Genomic DNA, 18,399 nt, shown 5'->3' with positions numbered 1-18,399 from the left:
AGAAACCCACTGGCACTGACCAAGACCAAGTGAAATCTCGGTTTGAAGTGATTTCTGTGTGAGAAGAAGTGCTTCTTTCATCGAAGTTTTCCTTATGCGACCGCATCTTGACGTGTAAAAACGATTTTACTATACAAACGAATGTAAAATACCGCGTAGGGGGGTTATGGGACACGTTTGTGCAACAACTCAAAAGTAACGGTCACTCGACTCTTTGAACCGGTTCGCTTAGAACCGATTCGGTAAAAGAATCGAACTTTCCACATCTATTGGATGGAGGTGGGGGCCGGGGAGGGACTTCTTGGACCAAAAGGGGATTCAAACGTGTTTATGACTTTAGTGTAGAACCGTCGCATTCAGTCAGTCAATGGACTCGGGCGCATTGCGATAACCGGCCTCATTGTGTTCGCTTCAGGCTGGGAAGCAAAACAGAGAGATTCGGTCAAGGAGATCGCCCAAAACAAAGGTGTGTCCATCTGAAAGACTTTCATTGTCAAAAAAGGACAGGACACGCGCAAAAGAGCGAGATCGTCGCTGGGAACAATGATGCTGATTGAAGTTTTGGTATTATGAGCAAAGCGCGCGGATTTGTTGGAAACCCATTGATGCGTCATATATATTACGTTAACCGTTAGTTGTTATCATTCTTTACCGGATCAGAGTGTGCAGTGCGGATTTGTCGCGCGCTCTCCAAATCGTTCCAAACGCGGCATTTCTATTATTACCGTGAGCGGTTCCTAAATCCACAACGATGAATTACCAATCGAGCGTCCCGGTTTCGGTGTCAGTGTCCGGGATCTCTCAGCAGTCCCAGCCCGCTATGCCCACCCCGGGAACGGTACCCACACCGGTGCCCGTTCCTCAGTCGATTCCTGCTCAGTTCGGATCCGGATCGTCCGGGAGCTCCGGGGCGGGTCAGTTTGGCTCGGGAACCGTATCGGGCCCTGCAGCGCAGTCCGTTTTGTCCAACTCACAAGCCATCAGAGGCGAGATCCATCGGTTCGAGTCCGTCCACCCGAACATTTATGCAATATACGACCTGATCGAGCGCATCGATGACCTGGCCCTCCAGAACCAGATCCGCGAGCATGTGATCTCTATTGAAGGTAAGCACAAGGCCAGATGAAATGATTCCACAATGAAGCATTGTATTGTATTGTCTGTCAGAAGGCAAAAGCAGATGGTGCGTGAAAACGAGCAGGGGACATAAATGAGTGTACATCCCTAATCATCCTAATTAGGGGCTACTGATAGCCATGTAAGTTAGCTTACCACTTAATATGCAATGCAGTATTTGAATGTGCCATTCGTAGAGTTGTGACATATTCAAATAGTCCTTGGTGATGCTGATGTTTACACTCTATTTAGTTGGATTGTTCGGGAATAAAGAGCCGAGATCTTGCACAACCACGAGCTTCCAGAAAGCGTCAGTGTGTTGTGGATGTAAATTCAATTGTGAAGCAAAGATTTGTGACTCTCTGCATTAATATTGACACGCCAGTCAGATGTGATTTTCACAGTAGATCTTAATGCAGATTTGATTGTTTCATTATCAGAAGCGCTTCTGGAAAAAAATGCTTCTCATCCACTGTTTGTGCATCAGTCGTTCATTTGGTTAAAGTGAGTTTATTGATTGATTATGTCAAAGACATCGACTCTGACAATGTTTACAACAGATCCGACTGATTGGCTCCCACATAAATGGGTTTTAAAAGACAAAAGCTGATGGTGCATGCAAACTGGCCTGGGAAACATATGACGGGCATCAAAAAATCATTACCTGCATTTATGTTTAATTAAGGGGGGCACCAAGATGAATTCTGATCACTAAATATGGAATAAAATATCTTAAAGTCAAATGGCCTTATGTTGTTGAATTATACATTGGTAGTTAAAATGAGAAACTATTTGGAATTGGTTTAATGTGAATACTCTTTTAAGAGTTATGTTGGCACAATATCTTTGGTTTGCATAAATAGTCTTTGAGGAGCAGAGATCATCAACAATGTGTGGCATTTTGCATTAATATTCACACCAGTCAGATGTGATTTTCTGTGATTGTTTCATAATGAGAAGCTCTTCTGCGTTTGTCAGAATCAAACTTTCCTCATCTATTGGATGGAGGTGGGGGCCGGGGAGGGACTTCGTTCTTGGACCAAAAGGGATTCATCTTGTCGCTCATCTTGTTTAAAGTGAGCTTTTAGTTTTATAAAACTCATTATGTCAGATACATTGACTCTGACTCCCAATTTTTATACAGACCCGACCTCTTGACTCTCACATTAACGGTCAGGGTGAGAGTTCAGATTAGATGAGCTTTAGTCACAGGTTATTTAAATGCAAATCGAGCCCCTTGCTGCTATAGAGTCACATCACTTCTAGAATTGCAGCAGGGTATTACAAACCCTCTCAAGCAGTCTTATTTTGTCATCATAGAGTTTCTATACAGGTTTCGCAGCACATACCGAGCTAGAATGATCTATTTATGTATTTCCGAAGCAGCTACATGGTACCTATAATAGTATTTCTCTGTTAAATGCATCCCTAGTCCCTGCAGAAACACCATAAACACAAAGACACTTATAGAAAGTTCATTGTTGAGATGGTTGATTTATTGTGTTATAAATAGTGGTTCCACATACGATGAGGTGATTGTGAGTGGTTGTAACTGGTGAGTCAGTGAGCCGGTGAGGTTTTCTGTAACTCTCAGTGCAAGTTACCGTTGAGGGATGGAGAAATTTCTGGATGAGCGGACACCCTTTCGAGGGGGCGAGTGGTTGACAGGAGTGCTAGAGTTTGCCTTTTCGCTGGGTTGTGTGCAAGCTGAGGATATGTTAACATGAAATGGATGCAAAGACCGAATAGATTTTTTACAAAACCGAAGTCCTTTTATATAGGCCTAGTTCTTTATTCAATATATTTTTGTTTCATAGCTGCCAATAACAATGAATGATGCATACTGCATAAATGAAAAACAATTCAAATTCTGCTGTAAAACAGCTTATGGTATCATTGTTTACCTCAAGTCTGTTCAGTATTGATTCATTTCAGTTTAGTAATGTTGATGTTGCAAAATTCATCAATTATGAAACAAAGGCAATAGTGTCATCATCATCCAGCTCAATTCAGCATTCAATAATACAGTGCTGTCAAATCGATAAAGCAGTGTTTCTGAATCTTAAGTCTTTTAAACCCTAAATAGCAAGCTCAAGGCGAGAGTGGCAAGGAACCCAAACTCCACCAGTTGAGAGAAATGGAGAAAATACCTTGGAAGAAACCAGGCTCAGTCAGGGTGCCAGTTTTCCTCTGGCGAAATGAAAGAACATGGTGTGAATATCCCTCCCTGTATATTCCAGATAGAATAGCCAGACTAAAGGATTCAATGAAGGGTTGACAATATTGTTAGCTGCCAATAATCAGCTCTGTGGACCTCTGTGCCTAATGTTTATCGCAGGATATTAGTGTAGATCTTGTGCTGTTGAGGGTGTAAATAATCTGTGTTAATGGTATTATCCAACTAAACCTCTTTACTTAGGGTAGGGTTAAGGAGCAGGCCTGGCTCTGGACCAGCAAACCTATTATTTCTAACTAGTAAGTAGAGTCATTTATCTTGTTGTTAAAGGAGTAGTTCAATTAAAAAAAACCTTTATCCAAGATATGCATGTCATTCTTTCTTCAGTTGAAAATAAATTAAGGTTTTTGGTGAAAACATTCCTGGATTTTTTCTCCATATAATGGACTTTACTGGGAACCAAACGGTTCAAGGTCCAAAAGACAGTTTCAGTGCAAACTGCAAACTGTTCAAAGGGCTTTAAACGATTCCAGATGATGAATAAGGGTCTTATCTGGCGAAACGATCGCTCATTTAAAAAAAACAACAACAAAGTTTAAGTTAAAGCTTAAATGGTCGCCTTGCTTTGTTCTGTGATGCGCGTTCGTGACTGACTCTCCTGTTCGAACTCGATAATCAAATCTTTTTTTCGTGTCATTTGGTTCATTCAACGAACAAAATGAACGAATTGACTCTGAAAAAGATTTGTTCATTTTGATGATCGAGTTCGAACAGGAGAGTCACGAACGCGCATCACAGAACAGAGCAACGCGAGCATTTGAGCTTATAAAACTTAAACTTTTTTTTTTAAATGACCTATCGTTTCGCTTGATAAGACCCTTATTCATCATCTGGAATCGTTTAAAGCCCTTTGAACAGCTTGCAGTTTGCACTGAAACTGTCTTTTGGACCTTGAACCATTTGGTTCCCATTGAAGTCCATTATATGGAGAAAAATCCTGGAAAGTTTTCATCAAAAACCTTAATTTCTTTTCGACTGAAGAAAGAAAGACATGGACATCTTGGATGACATGGGGGTGAGTAAATTATCAGCAAAAGTTTATTTTAAAAGTGAACTACTCCTTTAAAGCATTTTGGAAATGAAAGGATTTTCCAGAAAATTCTAGCTTGCATTGCCATTGAAAATCCCAGATTTCATTTGTTTGCATTCCTTTTGTTCCCAGACCTGAAATAACCACGCCCTCTCAGACAAACACTAGTTACCCTTTTTTATCGCAAATGCCAGTAACGTCCAGTGTCAGTCACCTCTGGTCGATGCTGATTCATCCGGCCTGTAAAGAAAACCTCAGAAAGCCTGTTACACCTGAGTAAAGGCTTGCTGTTGCCATGGAAAAGCATAATTGTGATGTATCACTTGCCGAATATCTGGCCTATATATGACAGCAACGCCATATGCTAATGATTTCCAGCTCGTTGACCAATAATCGAGGTGTAAGTGTTTTGGTAACGGGTTAAATCTAAATCAGATGGAACGTTTGCATTAGCACTAATGGTGTGACGTTAGCTGTGCCCTTGACTGCTGGATGCTTTATTGACCATTATAAATCATATTATGGCAATCAACAGGAGAAATGAAAGGAGAAATATTAAGTTGGGATTTTTGGCATTAGTTCATTATCCTAGTGCAGTGCAAACCCTGTCTTTTATCTAAAACTGGAGTTGGACTGGTGTGAATTGAATTAGCATACTGTTCTACTATATCAGCAGAATATATATGCTTACTAAGGGTCTATTCTCACTTGTCGTGTTTGGTTCAATTAAAACGAACACTGGTGCGATTGCTCTGTTAGTGTGGTTTATTTGAATAAGTGGGAACGCTGCCATCTGAACCCTGGTGACACCAAACAAGCGGACTGAGACGCTGAAAAAGTCTCGGTTCGCCTCCAAATGGACCAATCAAACAGCTTCCAGTCGTTTACGTATGTGACGGAGGGATTTCTGCCTCGGTTTTGACTCATTTACACATTTTATAAGCTCCTCACAAGTTCTCGGCTGGTCAAAATACCATCAAATGTAGCAATTTAGCCCAGCGCACAGCATTGTTTAGATGTTCGGTCATAAAATATAAAATAAAAGCTGACCAATCAGGTTGTGAACATATCACTATGCTTTTAGGTTCAGTGTAAATACCAATATGAACATGAAGCTAACCAGGACTACTTTTTTTTTGGTCTGGACCAAACAAACCAAGCAAACCAAAACCGAACTACAAGTGTGAAGTGAACATACCCTAATATGTAAATATCTAAAAACCCCAGTATGCAACAATCTGTAGCCTATATCTTGCATAATGCATTTGGTTTCACAATTGTACACATTATTCAAGCCCAAACATAGGCAATTAGCCATATGCTAGTAGAGTTGACAGTCCATTGTCATTACTAGTACAGGTCTAGAATAAATGGTTTGGATTTAACCTGCTAGAGGAATTATAACCATCCGTGCTTCATTGTGTAGGCCTACAAAATGTCTCTAAGTCCAGTTCAGCTCGAAGTGCGCTGTGTTTTGGGAATTAAAAATCCGCCTCCATCTGTCATGTCCTCTTGTATCTTTTATTTATGCAGTTATTAGAGAACAGAAAGTTAATGTGACATAACAGGTTTTGTAAGAGAGAACAAATCTGTCTAATTTTGTATTTCTTTTTAGTAAAGATAAAGCTTATCAGCAGTTCATCAAAGCAATTACACACTTAAGCACAAGAGGCCTCCAGGCAGAAAGCTATTTGTTTTTCTTTGCTTCTCTTTCACCCCTGTCATGCCCCTTTGGTTATAATATTTACATGGTATTTACATAATCCTCCTCCATTTTATGTCAATACCCTGGAAAGTTAAACATGCCATACCACACGCATAGCAAACAGGATGCATTGCATCTAAGCAACTACATAGCAACACCATAGCAACCGCTTGGTGACAAGAGGCTGGTCCAACTCAGATTTTCTAAATGTGAGAGCCCACAAACATCATAATTTTAAAAGTTTTGTTCCTATAGAACAGGATTCCTCAATTAGTTTTAACCAAGGGCCACCGACCACAATGTTATGAGTCCGTAATGTTTGTCCTTCTACATTCTGGGTTAAAAACAATCATTTCTGGGTTATTTTGCAACCCACTTAACACTTCTCACTCCCCTGGAGAATTTGATAAGATAATCAGTAGAACCATCAAAATAAAATGGAGAAAGGAAGGAACCATCCAGATAAGGAACCGTCCAGATCACCCCAGCAACAGCATAGAAACGCCCTAGTGACCACTCAAAACACCTTTAGCAACCGCATGAAAACGCGTTAGCGACACACTAAAACATTCCAAACGCATTTGTTACTTAGCAACCACTCAGAACACCTGACTGAGGTGCATGGAAAGGCACCACTCACGTTTTCTTTAAAATTTAGTTATTTTTTTCGCATACACAGCAAAATCACAAGTGTTAAATTAACACTGAAAGTGTGAATTATATAAACTCTGAGCAGAGTGTTAAAGTTAATGAGATGAGTGATGATTGAGTATTATTGAAGACACCTGATGGTGTTACCTTTTCTATTTATTCACATCTGTTTGTTATAACTCATGTACAGCAGCCAAACAAAATATAAAGTTAATGATTTAAGGATCAAGAGCCCAAATAAAGTGAATACTGATCACCATGATGGTGACTTAAAATTACGGTTTTCTCCTTCAGTGATTCTGCTTGTTAGGTCTTCAATTATTCACTTAATTATCTCATTAATTTTAACACTGCTTCAGTGTTTTTTAAAACTCTGCTCAGAGTTTATTTAATTCACACTCTCAGTGTTAATTTAACACTGGGTTTTTTGCTGTGTATCATTCTGTGAATGGTTCAATAATGCTAAAGTTGATTTATATCATTCTGAGCATTTCCAAATTTGTGAACATTTGGTGGATTTTATTCGAAATGCTTTCTAGCCATCAGCGTCCATTGGGACAGCAGACAACAGCGAAAATAAAGTAATTGCTGTTGTTTTATGCTGCTATAACTGATGCCATATCAGCAAATTTGTGACTTTATATCTGCCGCAGCGATGCTGTGGCCCTTCTTCCACTTTAATTTCTTTTGTCAGCGTTATCTGAACGACCTTTAGCAGATATTCACTGGTGTAAACAGAATTTTGTATTCAATGTCATCAGGGTCTGAATGAAACCACAGTTCCAAGTTGTAATTTAGACTGGATGTTTATTTCAGTAATTACATGGAAAAACAATGTTATTGAGCAATACTTGAATCAGATCAGTAAAAGGAATTTCATATTCACAGACTTTGTGACCATTTGGTGTTCCCATTGCTACAACTATCATGCAAATGTTTAAAATATTCCAATAGTTAGCCTAGTTTTTTTAATCACCGTAGTTGCACACCGTTTGCATTTTTTGGTTTCGCAGATTATTTGTGCTTTTATGTAAAAATGGTTTCTTTTACTGAAGGTATGCCTTTTCAAAACAGGCGAGCAGGAAAGAAAATTGGTGCCTGAGAAATTTGCATATGCTTTGTTTTGTCATAAGCAGCACAAATCTCTATGCGCAACATGCTTGTTTCTAAATATTGTTGTGAAATTCTTGGTACAGAATCAAATTACAATTTTTTTTTAGGTTTTTCATGACGTGCATTGCAACATGCAATGCAAACTCATGCATTTAAGTTAAGTTCATGCACATTGCAAAACAAATCCAGTCAAAATACCTGTACTGACTTGTTGTGATTGTGTTGCATTGCATGCGACGTATTCCATGCAAAGCATCAAGCTGCACTACAGCAATCGCTTCTTTGCATGTGGTGCATCACAGGGGAGTTATTCTGACTGCAGCAAGGCTTGTGAAGCTTTTGCAGAAGAAGCTGTCGTGTGAATATGCACCTGTGTGTCTGGACTGCAGATACTACTGCTATCGTCCTACGTTATTGCAGCACGCCTGTTGCTTAGGAACCGGAGCCTTATAGCTTTGTTGAAGATTAGAACAGAACAGGAGTTTAAAAAAACACTTCAGATATTCACTCTGCTTCTCTAAGCTTGAGGAACAGTGTTTTATGAGCTACCCCACTACTGATTTGTCCCATTTAAGTGAGTGAAAGGATAATCAATAATTCTAAAAGACAGAAATCTTGTTTCCTCAAATTTGTTATGTTGATGTGTGTGCCGCTTAAGACATTAAAGATGGATTATTTGCCTGGTGAAAGATAAAGGAAATGCACTAAAAGCAAGGTTTTGCTTCTGAAACCGTGGTTTTTCTATAGAAGTGAAGTGTATGGAAGGATTGCTATTGTTTGGAACGTTTGCTGTTCCATTAGTATTGATGTTCTGCCAGTGACCAAAGAGGAACCTGCATGCTTTGCTCGGTAATGGTCTTCAAAATGACATTAAGAAGAATAGTTAGGCTAACAATAATTTGGTTTGAATTTAGGGCTGTGCAATATTGGAAAACCTGCTGACTTGAATAGCTCTATTTGGAAAGTATTAATCATTCTAATGTTTAATCGTTCACCCTGATTGTGGTTATTTTGTTGGGGATGGAATATACAAAATTACAAGCATAAATGCGTAGGGCTGTCAAACGATTAATCGCGATTAATCGCATCCAAAATAAAAGTTTGTGTTTACATAATATATGTGGGTGCACTGTGTATAATTATTTTATATATATATATATATATATATATATATATATATATATATACAAATACACACACATGCTTGTATATATTTAAGAAATATTTTAATGTATATACTGTATATAGATTTATATATAACTTATATTTGATATATATATATATATTATATCTAAATAATATTTTTTCTTAAATATATACATGCATGTGTGTGTATAAAAAATAATTATACACAGTGCACCCACATATATTATGTAAACACAAACTTTTATTTTGGATGCGATTAATTGTGAATAATCGTTTGACAGCCCTACATACAATAGAACAAAGATACAAAGGAAATGTTTTTCAGTCATCAATCAAATAAGCAAATGTAAAATAACACTGCGTAGTCTTCACTGTGTGAATTAAATATTTATTAATCTTTGTTAAAGCTAAAAAAAAGGATTTTCTCTTTGTGTTTTGTTGTTTGATTTAGATTAATGACACAGACAACAGCATTAATATTATGCTGCTGTCACTTTAAGACCAAATACCGAATATATGGTAAATATGTTATGCATACGTTTTCTTTCTCAATTGTTTATGCTCACGTAATCGATAAGTGACTGTTAACGGCATTGTTTGTGCTTGAACGGACACATGGACGTAAAATTGAGGCAGAAGAGAACTGAATTCGGTTTTCCCGCGCTGTCTTTTCTGCTTTGTATCTTGTGCTTGAATGGTTTAAAACCACGTTTTTTTAAATCAGATTTTTATTATTTTCTTATCTTTTTAACACACAAAATGACGTAGACAAACAATCAGCCATGCAACATTAAGTGGAAATCAAAACAACAGCTAAAAATCACTTATAATAAGCTAACAGGACATAAAGGATGTGCAAACGATAAACTTTCGCTCTATGAGGGAGGGTTAAACTTCGGAGATTCACGTGAGTTGCGCACACAGCAATACCGATGCTAAAATGATTTATCTTGCAGCCCTAGTTGGAATTAAATAAACCTAACTAGTTACCAAGGTCCCTTTTATACAAGTAGTTTGACTTGAACGAGGATTTGTTGGATTTAAAGTTTTCCTTTAGGAAAAAGTACTCAATTTCTTAGCATATTGAGTGCTGTCTGAAAACGTACAAATTCATTCATAAAAAAAATTTATCTCTGCTCTGTCTTCCGGATATCTTTGTTATTGGTTTTTCATCTTTGGCAGTTGTTAATTGCGAGTGATCATCATTCAGTCCGTGCATCTGTTTCAGCTTTTCACCAAAGCCTAATGCTTCACACCGTTCCATCTCAGATCCACGACTGAAGGAAGATTCTCCACATGGTTTAATCTCAAAAGCTCTTCTTTGTAAAAAACTTCTGATGCCACATCAAGATCCTAAGTCCCTCAGTCGCTGGTTTAAAACCATCCCGAACTTGGCGGTAACTCTGGATGCTTCGAGGTCGTAAGTGCGTGAGGTCATGGGTCAAAAAGTGTGCTCGTGAAGAGGCTCTTTTCATAGCAGGGAAACTCTAAAGCCACGGCCTATCTCTGGAACATAATGTAGGCCATTGTTCCCACTACACAAAGGTGCTCTCTCCGCTTGTTTGCAAGCCTTTTTTTTTTGCTGTTCTTAAGTGAACACACATGTTCTGGTCCACAGAAGAAGTCAGGGGTCTGTGTTTTGGTTGTGGTCAAGGGATCAACTGTGGAAGAAACACTCTTCATAGTCCATAGTAGAGCTGCATGATGAAGTACAGGGATGAAGTTTGTAGGTAAGATATAAAGACTGATGTCTACGGTAGCAAACAAGATAGAGCAAATCCCATTTGACCGTGACGCGTATCAATTGTATAAATGTACAAATGTACTATATATTGTATGGCGGAATACCACAGCAAGTGCTTCGGAGCACTCCGACTCGGCACACATATATATATATATATATATATGGACTCGGCGCAGTAATATCATCACTCTGGAGAGTGCAAGGACTTTTCTCGAGTGATGATATTACTGCACCGAGTCGAAGCGCTCCCAACAAATTGCTGTGGTATTCCGTCATACGATATAGTTATCCACTTTACACGCTTAGAAAAGCGCAACGTTTTATTTCGTGTCACCGTCCTAGGTTGAGTTACACTGCTCGAGTAACTGTATTTAAATAGGGAAAACGTGGAGGTGTTTGGTCGCTTCTCTGCTCGGCCCATATTGAATGAACTGGGCTAGTTAAGTGCGATCAAAGTGTCTCGCGCGCCAGAGCGATTGAGTACACGCACTGAGACGACAGAGGTATGTATCAACTCGTCTTAGTTAAAGGGATACTCGACTTTTTTTGGAAATAGGCCCATTTTACAACTCCCCCAGAGTTAAACAGTTTTAGAGTTTTACCGTTTTTGAATCCATTTGAATCCACAGTTTCTGGTCTCATTGACTTCCTAGTATATTTTTTTCCTACTATGGAAGTCAATGAGACCAGAAACTGTCTGGTTACTGATATTCTTCTAAATATCAGAAAATCGGCTGAATGGGTTCGAAAAACGGTAAAACTCAACTGTTTAACCCTGAGGGAGTTGTAAAATGAGCCTATTTCCAAAAAATGTGGAGTATCCCTTTAAGGGAATAACATAGTTTAATATGAAAAAAAAACGGTGGAGTATCCCTTTAACTTGGAAAATTCCTTTTAAATGACATCCCCCATTGATGCTAGATTTGATTGTAGTTTTTTCAGGAATTCTGCAAATAAAAGTGATTTTGAGGCTGATCTGAGATCATCTCCCCAACTTATGGAGTTGACGGATCTGACTTTCTGTAAGTACAGCCGAATAGGCATCTGGACCAGAACGGTACGCCTCATCTCCGGCGCCAGCGTGGCTGCTGAGTAGCAGATGGTCTGTGACATGAGAGGAGAGCTTGGAGAGCAGCGACTGAAGCCTGCCAAAGACCCCGGTTCTCCTCGCTGTTAGGACCGGCGCATTCAAACAAACACGCGCAACTCAGTGGAGACCGTCTTATTTGTATCTACACATGCTTACAGTGACAAAGGCGCTTCATTCCTTTGGGATTATCCAGGCATACACACCAGCAGGATCCCCGGTTTGCCCCACGGTGGGCGCCACCTGGTTGGAGACCGAGCCCCGTGACGCAGGCTAAACCACAAGGGCACGACTGCCGTGAAGTCCGGAAGGGATATTCACACTGTTCTGGCTCCTCTTCACGGATACACCCCCGTCCCCCAGCGTTAGTACGGTCTTGGAGAAATGGAGCGCGCCATATGTGGGAGCAGGATGTAGAGTAGATCCACAGCATGTGCTGTAGAGCATATATCGTCACTGCCTAAAGCTCCCACGCTGAACAGCTAATTGGAGTTGCACGTCCTGTTTGGGGACTTTAGTTAAATTGAGTTTATTAATTGCAATTATAGAACGAGGCCGTGTCACAGTTTTTCGCTCATACGTCAACTTTCAAGGGCATCCTCCTTTTTTGGCAGCTCTTTACCTACTTGTTTCTGCTCGAGGCAGGAAGTGTGCGTTAAGTCAAGGTTGTGTTTGTAAACTCTGCTCAGCTTGTTTTCCTCATGGATTGATGGATGTGTTTGGAGGATAGAGTACTCTGTTTATGGCTCGTCACACACACACACAGGCGCACGTTTTTCCCATGAGTACTTGGTTTTTGAAGCCATTTGAAACACTATCGTAAAGTGATACTCTTGTGAATGACTGTGACATTAGGCCACCGTGTGCAGAAGAATCACCTGTTTAAGGTGACTCATTCATGTCTACCTGTGGTGAGATATAGTCCATAGGGTTTTCTGTTGAAAATAGTTTTGAAAATATTCCCTTGTACCAGCTACTTTTTCTATCAACTCTCAGCTCTCTATCTCGCTTGGTTCATCATAAACTGTTCTCTCAAAATATGTAGCATTGAATTCATTCACTCATTCAGATCCCTTATTTTTGTGTCTGTTTAAAGTATAAATCATGTAATTGGATGCAATGGTTATATATTTAAAAAAACGTGTTGCTAACCACAAGTAGCTAGATTTAAAATTAGGGCTGTCAAACGATTAATCGCGATTAATCGCATCCAAAATAAAAGTTTGTATTTACATAATATGTGGGTCCACTGTGTATAATTATTTTATATATATAAATACACACACATGCTTGTATATATTCAAGAAATATTTTCATGTATATATATATATATATATAGATATCAATATTTTATATATAAATATTTTTTTTAAATATACATGCATGAGTGTGTATTTATATATATATATATATATATATATATATATATATATATACACAAAATAATTATACACAATGCACCCACATATATGTAAACACAAACTTTTATTTTGGATGCGATTAATCGCGATTAATCGTTTGACAGCCCTATTAAAAATGAATAGGAATACATTGCAATTTTTATATTTAACTTGTAGCTTTTTGTAGATTCTCACTGGCATTTTTTTCATGCTATTTAGCCCATATTTTACTTCATACCAACTGTAGGAGGTCACCGTTTACATCAGACCAGGTACTGTAAGTTTATCTTTGTACACACTATCTCTGATTGGGTTATCACGTTTAACTACATTTGTCAGTGTCCAAACCGTGAAAAGACCAAGGTTATACAGAGGTCAAGCCTTTTACAAAAAGAGAAAGCCTGCATTTTGAACTTTATTTTAGAAGTTGCAGCCAAATTTGGATGGGGTTTTTCTCAGCTAAAATACTTCCCATTAAAATTCTGGGGCAGGTTGAGTTAGAATGATCCATCTTTGCTTAATGCGATTTAGTGTGAAGTAGCGGCCAGTTTCATCGGGTTGTAAAAATTGTAAAATATAACAGCAACTTTCCAAGAGCTGTTTTGTGGGTGTCACGAGGGGGTGGTGTGGAGGCCTCAGGAGTGGAGTGTTGGCTCGGTTAGTTTACAGCTTTTGCTGATGACTGTGGGTGTCCGCCTTCAGCACTAAACAGAAATGTGCTTCAAAACCGATCGTTTTGTAAGATATTACGTTCAAAAGGATTCATGTGTTTATCATGTGAATGGATCCTCTTCACGAACGCAGATCAAGAAAATCTGCCCCGAACTGCAATTTGCTATCAGTCGTATGGCCATGTTTGGAAACCCGCCATGGTTCGTTCAGTGCAACAGGACATGTGTTTTTGTGTAACCCACCATACATTGCGCTAGCCTCTCTTCTTTGGTCAGAGGCCATGTTTGTGAAGTGATTTTGAGGTGGTTCTCTCCTTGATTCCTGGAGACGGCAGTGGGAGAATGGGTGTCCTTTGGCAGAACCAGCTGGAGGTGTAGGAACAAGGCTTGGCACCTCACTGTGAATTCACTCATTGTCCTCCTCTTTGTTTGTCTGTGATGGCGGATTGTGTGAATTTTAAGACCACAGGTTCTTTTTGTCCTGTTTCAGAGAGGTTTAAATATAGGTTTTGAAAAGTGAATACGATTAGAAAAATAACAATACTAATGTAACGTTGGGTTTGTGATATGGTCTTTGTTGATGAATTGTTACTTGGGCAAATTTGATCACCGCAAACTGTATTTTTCTTGCTCTTATAGAAGTCTTAAAGGTAAATTTGCAAAATCAGCCTGTTTTATTCAATAATAGGGTTTGTGAGTGGGTGGAAAATGGTCACAAAACCAATTACAACTGTTCTTTATGTAAGAAAGATTCACAAACATGTATTTGCCTTTTTTATACAGATAAATCCACTCCATTTTCTCACATCCTTCAAATCAGTAGGCATGCACAATATTACAAATCTGATCGACAATGATGGTTTTCATTTTGTCTCTGAAAACTAATAAATTATACTATTTTGTTTCTTAAAGTATGCAATTTATTAAACATGTATGCAATTATGTGCTATTTAGTCCAAAAAGCTAAAATTCAATAGTTTTTATCAATGTAAATCCAGGCCTAGAGGATTTTAGGCATCACAACATTATAATGTACAGTGTGTTATTTTTTTAATTAATAGTTGTGGACTATGCAAATCTTTTAAGAAAAAATGGGTTAAATCTTTGCTGTAATCTAGTGCTGTGTCTGGAAAACCCCTTTCACACAGAGATCCCGGAAAATACGCGGATGATGATTTGTCGTTTGTAGGGCTGTCAAACGATTAATCAAGATTAATCGCATCCAAAATAAAAGTTTGTTTTTACGTAATATATGTGGGTTCTCTGTGTATAATTATTTTGTATATAAATAAATACACACACATGCATGTATATTTAAGAAAAAATATTATTTATATATAAAATATTTATATTTATATATAATATAAATTATATATAAATCTATATGCAGTATATACATGAATATATATATACAGTATATATATTTCTTAAATATATGCAAGCATGTGTGTGTATTTATATATATAAAATAATTATACACAGTGCACCCACATATATTACGTAAACATAAACTTTTATTTTGGATGCGATTAATTGCGATTAATCGTTCGACAGCCCTAGTCGTTTGATTTTTATCCGTTCACACTGCCAGTGATTTTCCGAAATCTGTGAGTGCCTTCACAGGATGTGACGTGTGTCGAAAACGTACTCTAACGCATCGTGTATCGTTTTACAAAGCTGGCGAACGATCTCCGCTTAAGCGTGGATAGTAAGGAGCTCCCTGGTCTCTGCTTCATTACACTTTGCAGACAACAACGAACACAAACTTTCTTCTAAGAGCAACAGAGTCGCGTTATTATTTTCCTGGGATCATCGCGCTGTGTGAAAGGGGCTATTGTTAGTAAAAGTCATCTAAAATCATAGATACAAAATCATAACATTAATTAACTTTAATAATGGCTGCTATCCGATCTGATTCCAATAAATGGAGCGTCTATATATATTTCAGAGACATTTTCCCTTAATTTATTAGGAACTAGCAACCATTTGTTGTTTTCTACAACTTTTGCAGATAACTCCCATGATTTTACACATCTGCCCCCATCCCTGTGAATATGGAAATCCTGACATTCCCATGCAATGCTACAGCGTTTACTGGGGTCTCTGTCTTGTCCCACTGCACAGCTGATGGGTATTTTTAGGTTTCCTACATTCCTCTTTTCCAGGAAAACGACTTTGCTTGTCACTTTGGGTGACCGCTCTGTTGGGAGTAAAACATGCAGATCAGTGCTGATCTCAGGTCATTCCTGTGTCTTTAGTTTTAATAGGGTTTCGGTCAGAATTTGGCTTTGGGAGGCTGGACTGAGATCAGGGACCAGATCTGCTCTTGAGGGAATTGCTGTATGATTTTGTTTACCTCTTGATTTCCTGTGTTTCCCCAATTCTCAACGCTGGGTTTGTTCCAATTGCCCGATAGAGGGTCCGCTGTGCTTGTATGTATATTTAAATGGATACATATTAAAAAAATTAATTAAATATTTATTTGTTTGTATAGATTTGTTTTTATAATTTAATGCACAGAAAATGTACATGTATATAAATTATTTTATCTTATAATACAAAAAAAAAAAAAAAAAGTGGTGGTGCGCTTGTCAAATTTACTGGCACAGCCTTACATGTAAGTAACATCCGTGTGCCAAGTTTGTTCTCTGTTATATGCGTCGACCTGAAACTTTTTGAAGTAGCCTATTAAAATCATTCAGACATCGCAGACCGTTGCGATATGCATACCACGATAAGTACATTTGAGATATTTCGCTAATTTCCATATATCATGCAGCCCTATATTTATGCATTGCAGGGTGTTCTAAATGAACGATTGTGGTCAAGTGAAGTAAACTTCTGCAGATATCCCATGTTGAGTGTGTAGGGAGCACACAGTGGATACTCCATATATATATATTCACCCATGTGAATCGTAACGCAGCTTCTCCATCATTTTTATTCTTGAAGTTCAGTTGCTGTAGTATCTGTAATGTTCCCTTTTGCTCTGAGTTCACAGCTAAATCCTATTTAGTGCTTGCTGAGAGAGGTGCCATTAAGAATGGACTGCTCAGAACATTACTTCTGACTGTGGATCAGCAGTTTTTTCCTATAGAGGCAAAAAAAAAAGCATTGATGTGGAAAACTGGTTCTTTGTCAGCATTCCTGATATAATACAATCTCTTACCTGACAGGTGGACTAAAGATGTTTGGGTCAGGATGTGTTATTTTAAAGGTATAGTTAACCCAAAAAAAGAACATTTTGTCATTAATTACTCTCCCTACTCATTAATTACTCTCCAAACGCGTAAGACTTTCGTTCATCTTCAGAAAACAAATGAAGATCTTTGATGAAATCTGAGAGATTTATATCCCTCCATTGACAGCTATGCAACTACCACTTTGACGCTTCAAAAAGTTCATATAGAGATTGTAAAAAAAAAATCAACATTTTTGTCCAAATTACAATTTTTTTTGCTTTATGATAAATCGATTTAATTTAAGCTTTTATTACATCATTAACTCACACATTAGTTGACCACTCAAGCATGTTCATTTAACAACCAATGAGGTTCATTCTCTTGTTACGCATCACGTTTGAGCTTCAGCAATGTCTAGCAAGGTCGGTTTAGCTTCTGTTTATGTTCACTGTTTATATATCAATGTTTATATACGAATAAAAACCTAAATTAAATCTGTTTATCCTATAAAGCGTTCGAGTCTCTTCAGAAAATTTGGAATAAACTGCTAAATTCACATGGATTAGTTTTACGATCTCTTTTTAAAGCTTCAAAGTTGTACTTGCGTAAACTTTCCAAAGATTAACAAACGTCTTACAGGTTTGAAACGACATAAGGCAAGTAAATAATGACATTTTTGAGCGAACTAACCCTTTTATAGTTGCTTTGATGAATGTTATCATTCTATCAGTTTGTCAAATTAGTTTTTAAAAATGCATTACTGAAATACTCGCAAATCCAGCACAGTCCATCAGCCTCATTATATAAAAAAGCAGAGAATTTTAATTACTTTTCGTTTCATTCTTCACGTTTTGCATGAACAAAAAGCCAAGATAAATATTGTTGCATTGTAAACCTGTTACAAATTGGCTCCGAAAATGTCATTAAGAAAAAGCGAGAGGTGGGTTGCTTTGGTTTTTCTCCTGCAGTAATTGCCAGTGTGTCTAGTTTAGAAAATGCAGAATAACATGTTACATAAGAATACCTGCTGGCAAAAAAACATCACCAGCAAACACACACACGCACACAAAAAAACACGCTGAGAGGCATACACAAATCAACAACTCTTTGACAAGGGGGAGAATTTTTCAAACTCGAAAATTGTATCCTGGAGGTTACGTGCGAATGAGCGAAGTGACATGTTTGCAGTCATAAATATGAATGAAGTTTCAGATTTACCCTGTTTTAAAGAAGCTGTTACTATGGAGACGTTGTTACAAGAAGGTCATTAGAGAGCTGCATTGCTGATGCATCGCACAGCGTTTGGAGGCAGAGCAAG

At 38.1% G+C, this 18,399-nt stretch overlaps 1 protein-coding gene across 1 annotated transcript in view; it reads left to right on the top strand.

The window, feature by feature from the left end:
- The first annotated feature begins 304 nt into the window (after positions 1 to 304).
- agap3 (ArfGAP with GTPase domain, ankyrin repeat and PH domain 3) overlaps positions 305 to 18,399 on the top strand; it is a 159,395-nt gene continuing 141,300 nt past the window's right edge. Inside the window, exon 1 of the mRNA XM_089125926.1 lies at positions 305 to 1,106. Within this exon, the coding sequence (XP_088982052.1) occupies positions 752 to 1,106 (355 nt within the window). The 5' untranslated portion in view covers positions 305 to 751. The remainder of the gene's footprint in view (positions 1,107 to 18,399) is intronic.

The sequence above is a fragment of the Pimephales promelas genome, chromosome 22, assembly GCF_988280905.1.
Source record: "Pimephales promelas chromosome 22, fPimPro1.hap1.1, whole genome shotgun sequence".
Taxonomy (NCBI): domain Eukaryota; kingdom Metazoa; phylum Chordata; class Actinopteri; order Cypriniformes; family Leuciscidae; genus Pimephales; species Pimephales promelas.
The sequence above is the reverse complement of the archived record's forward strand: the minus strand, read 5'-3'. Positions and strand labels throughout refer to the sequence as shown.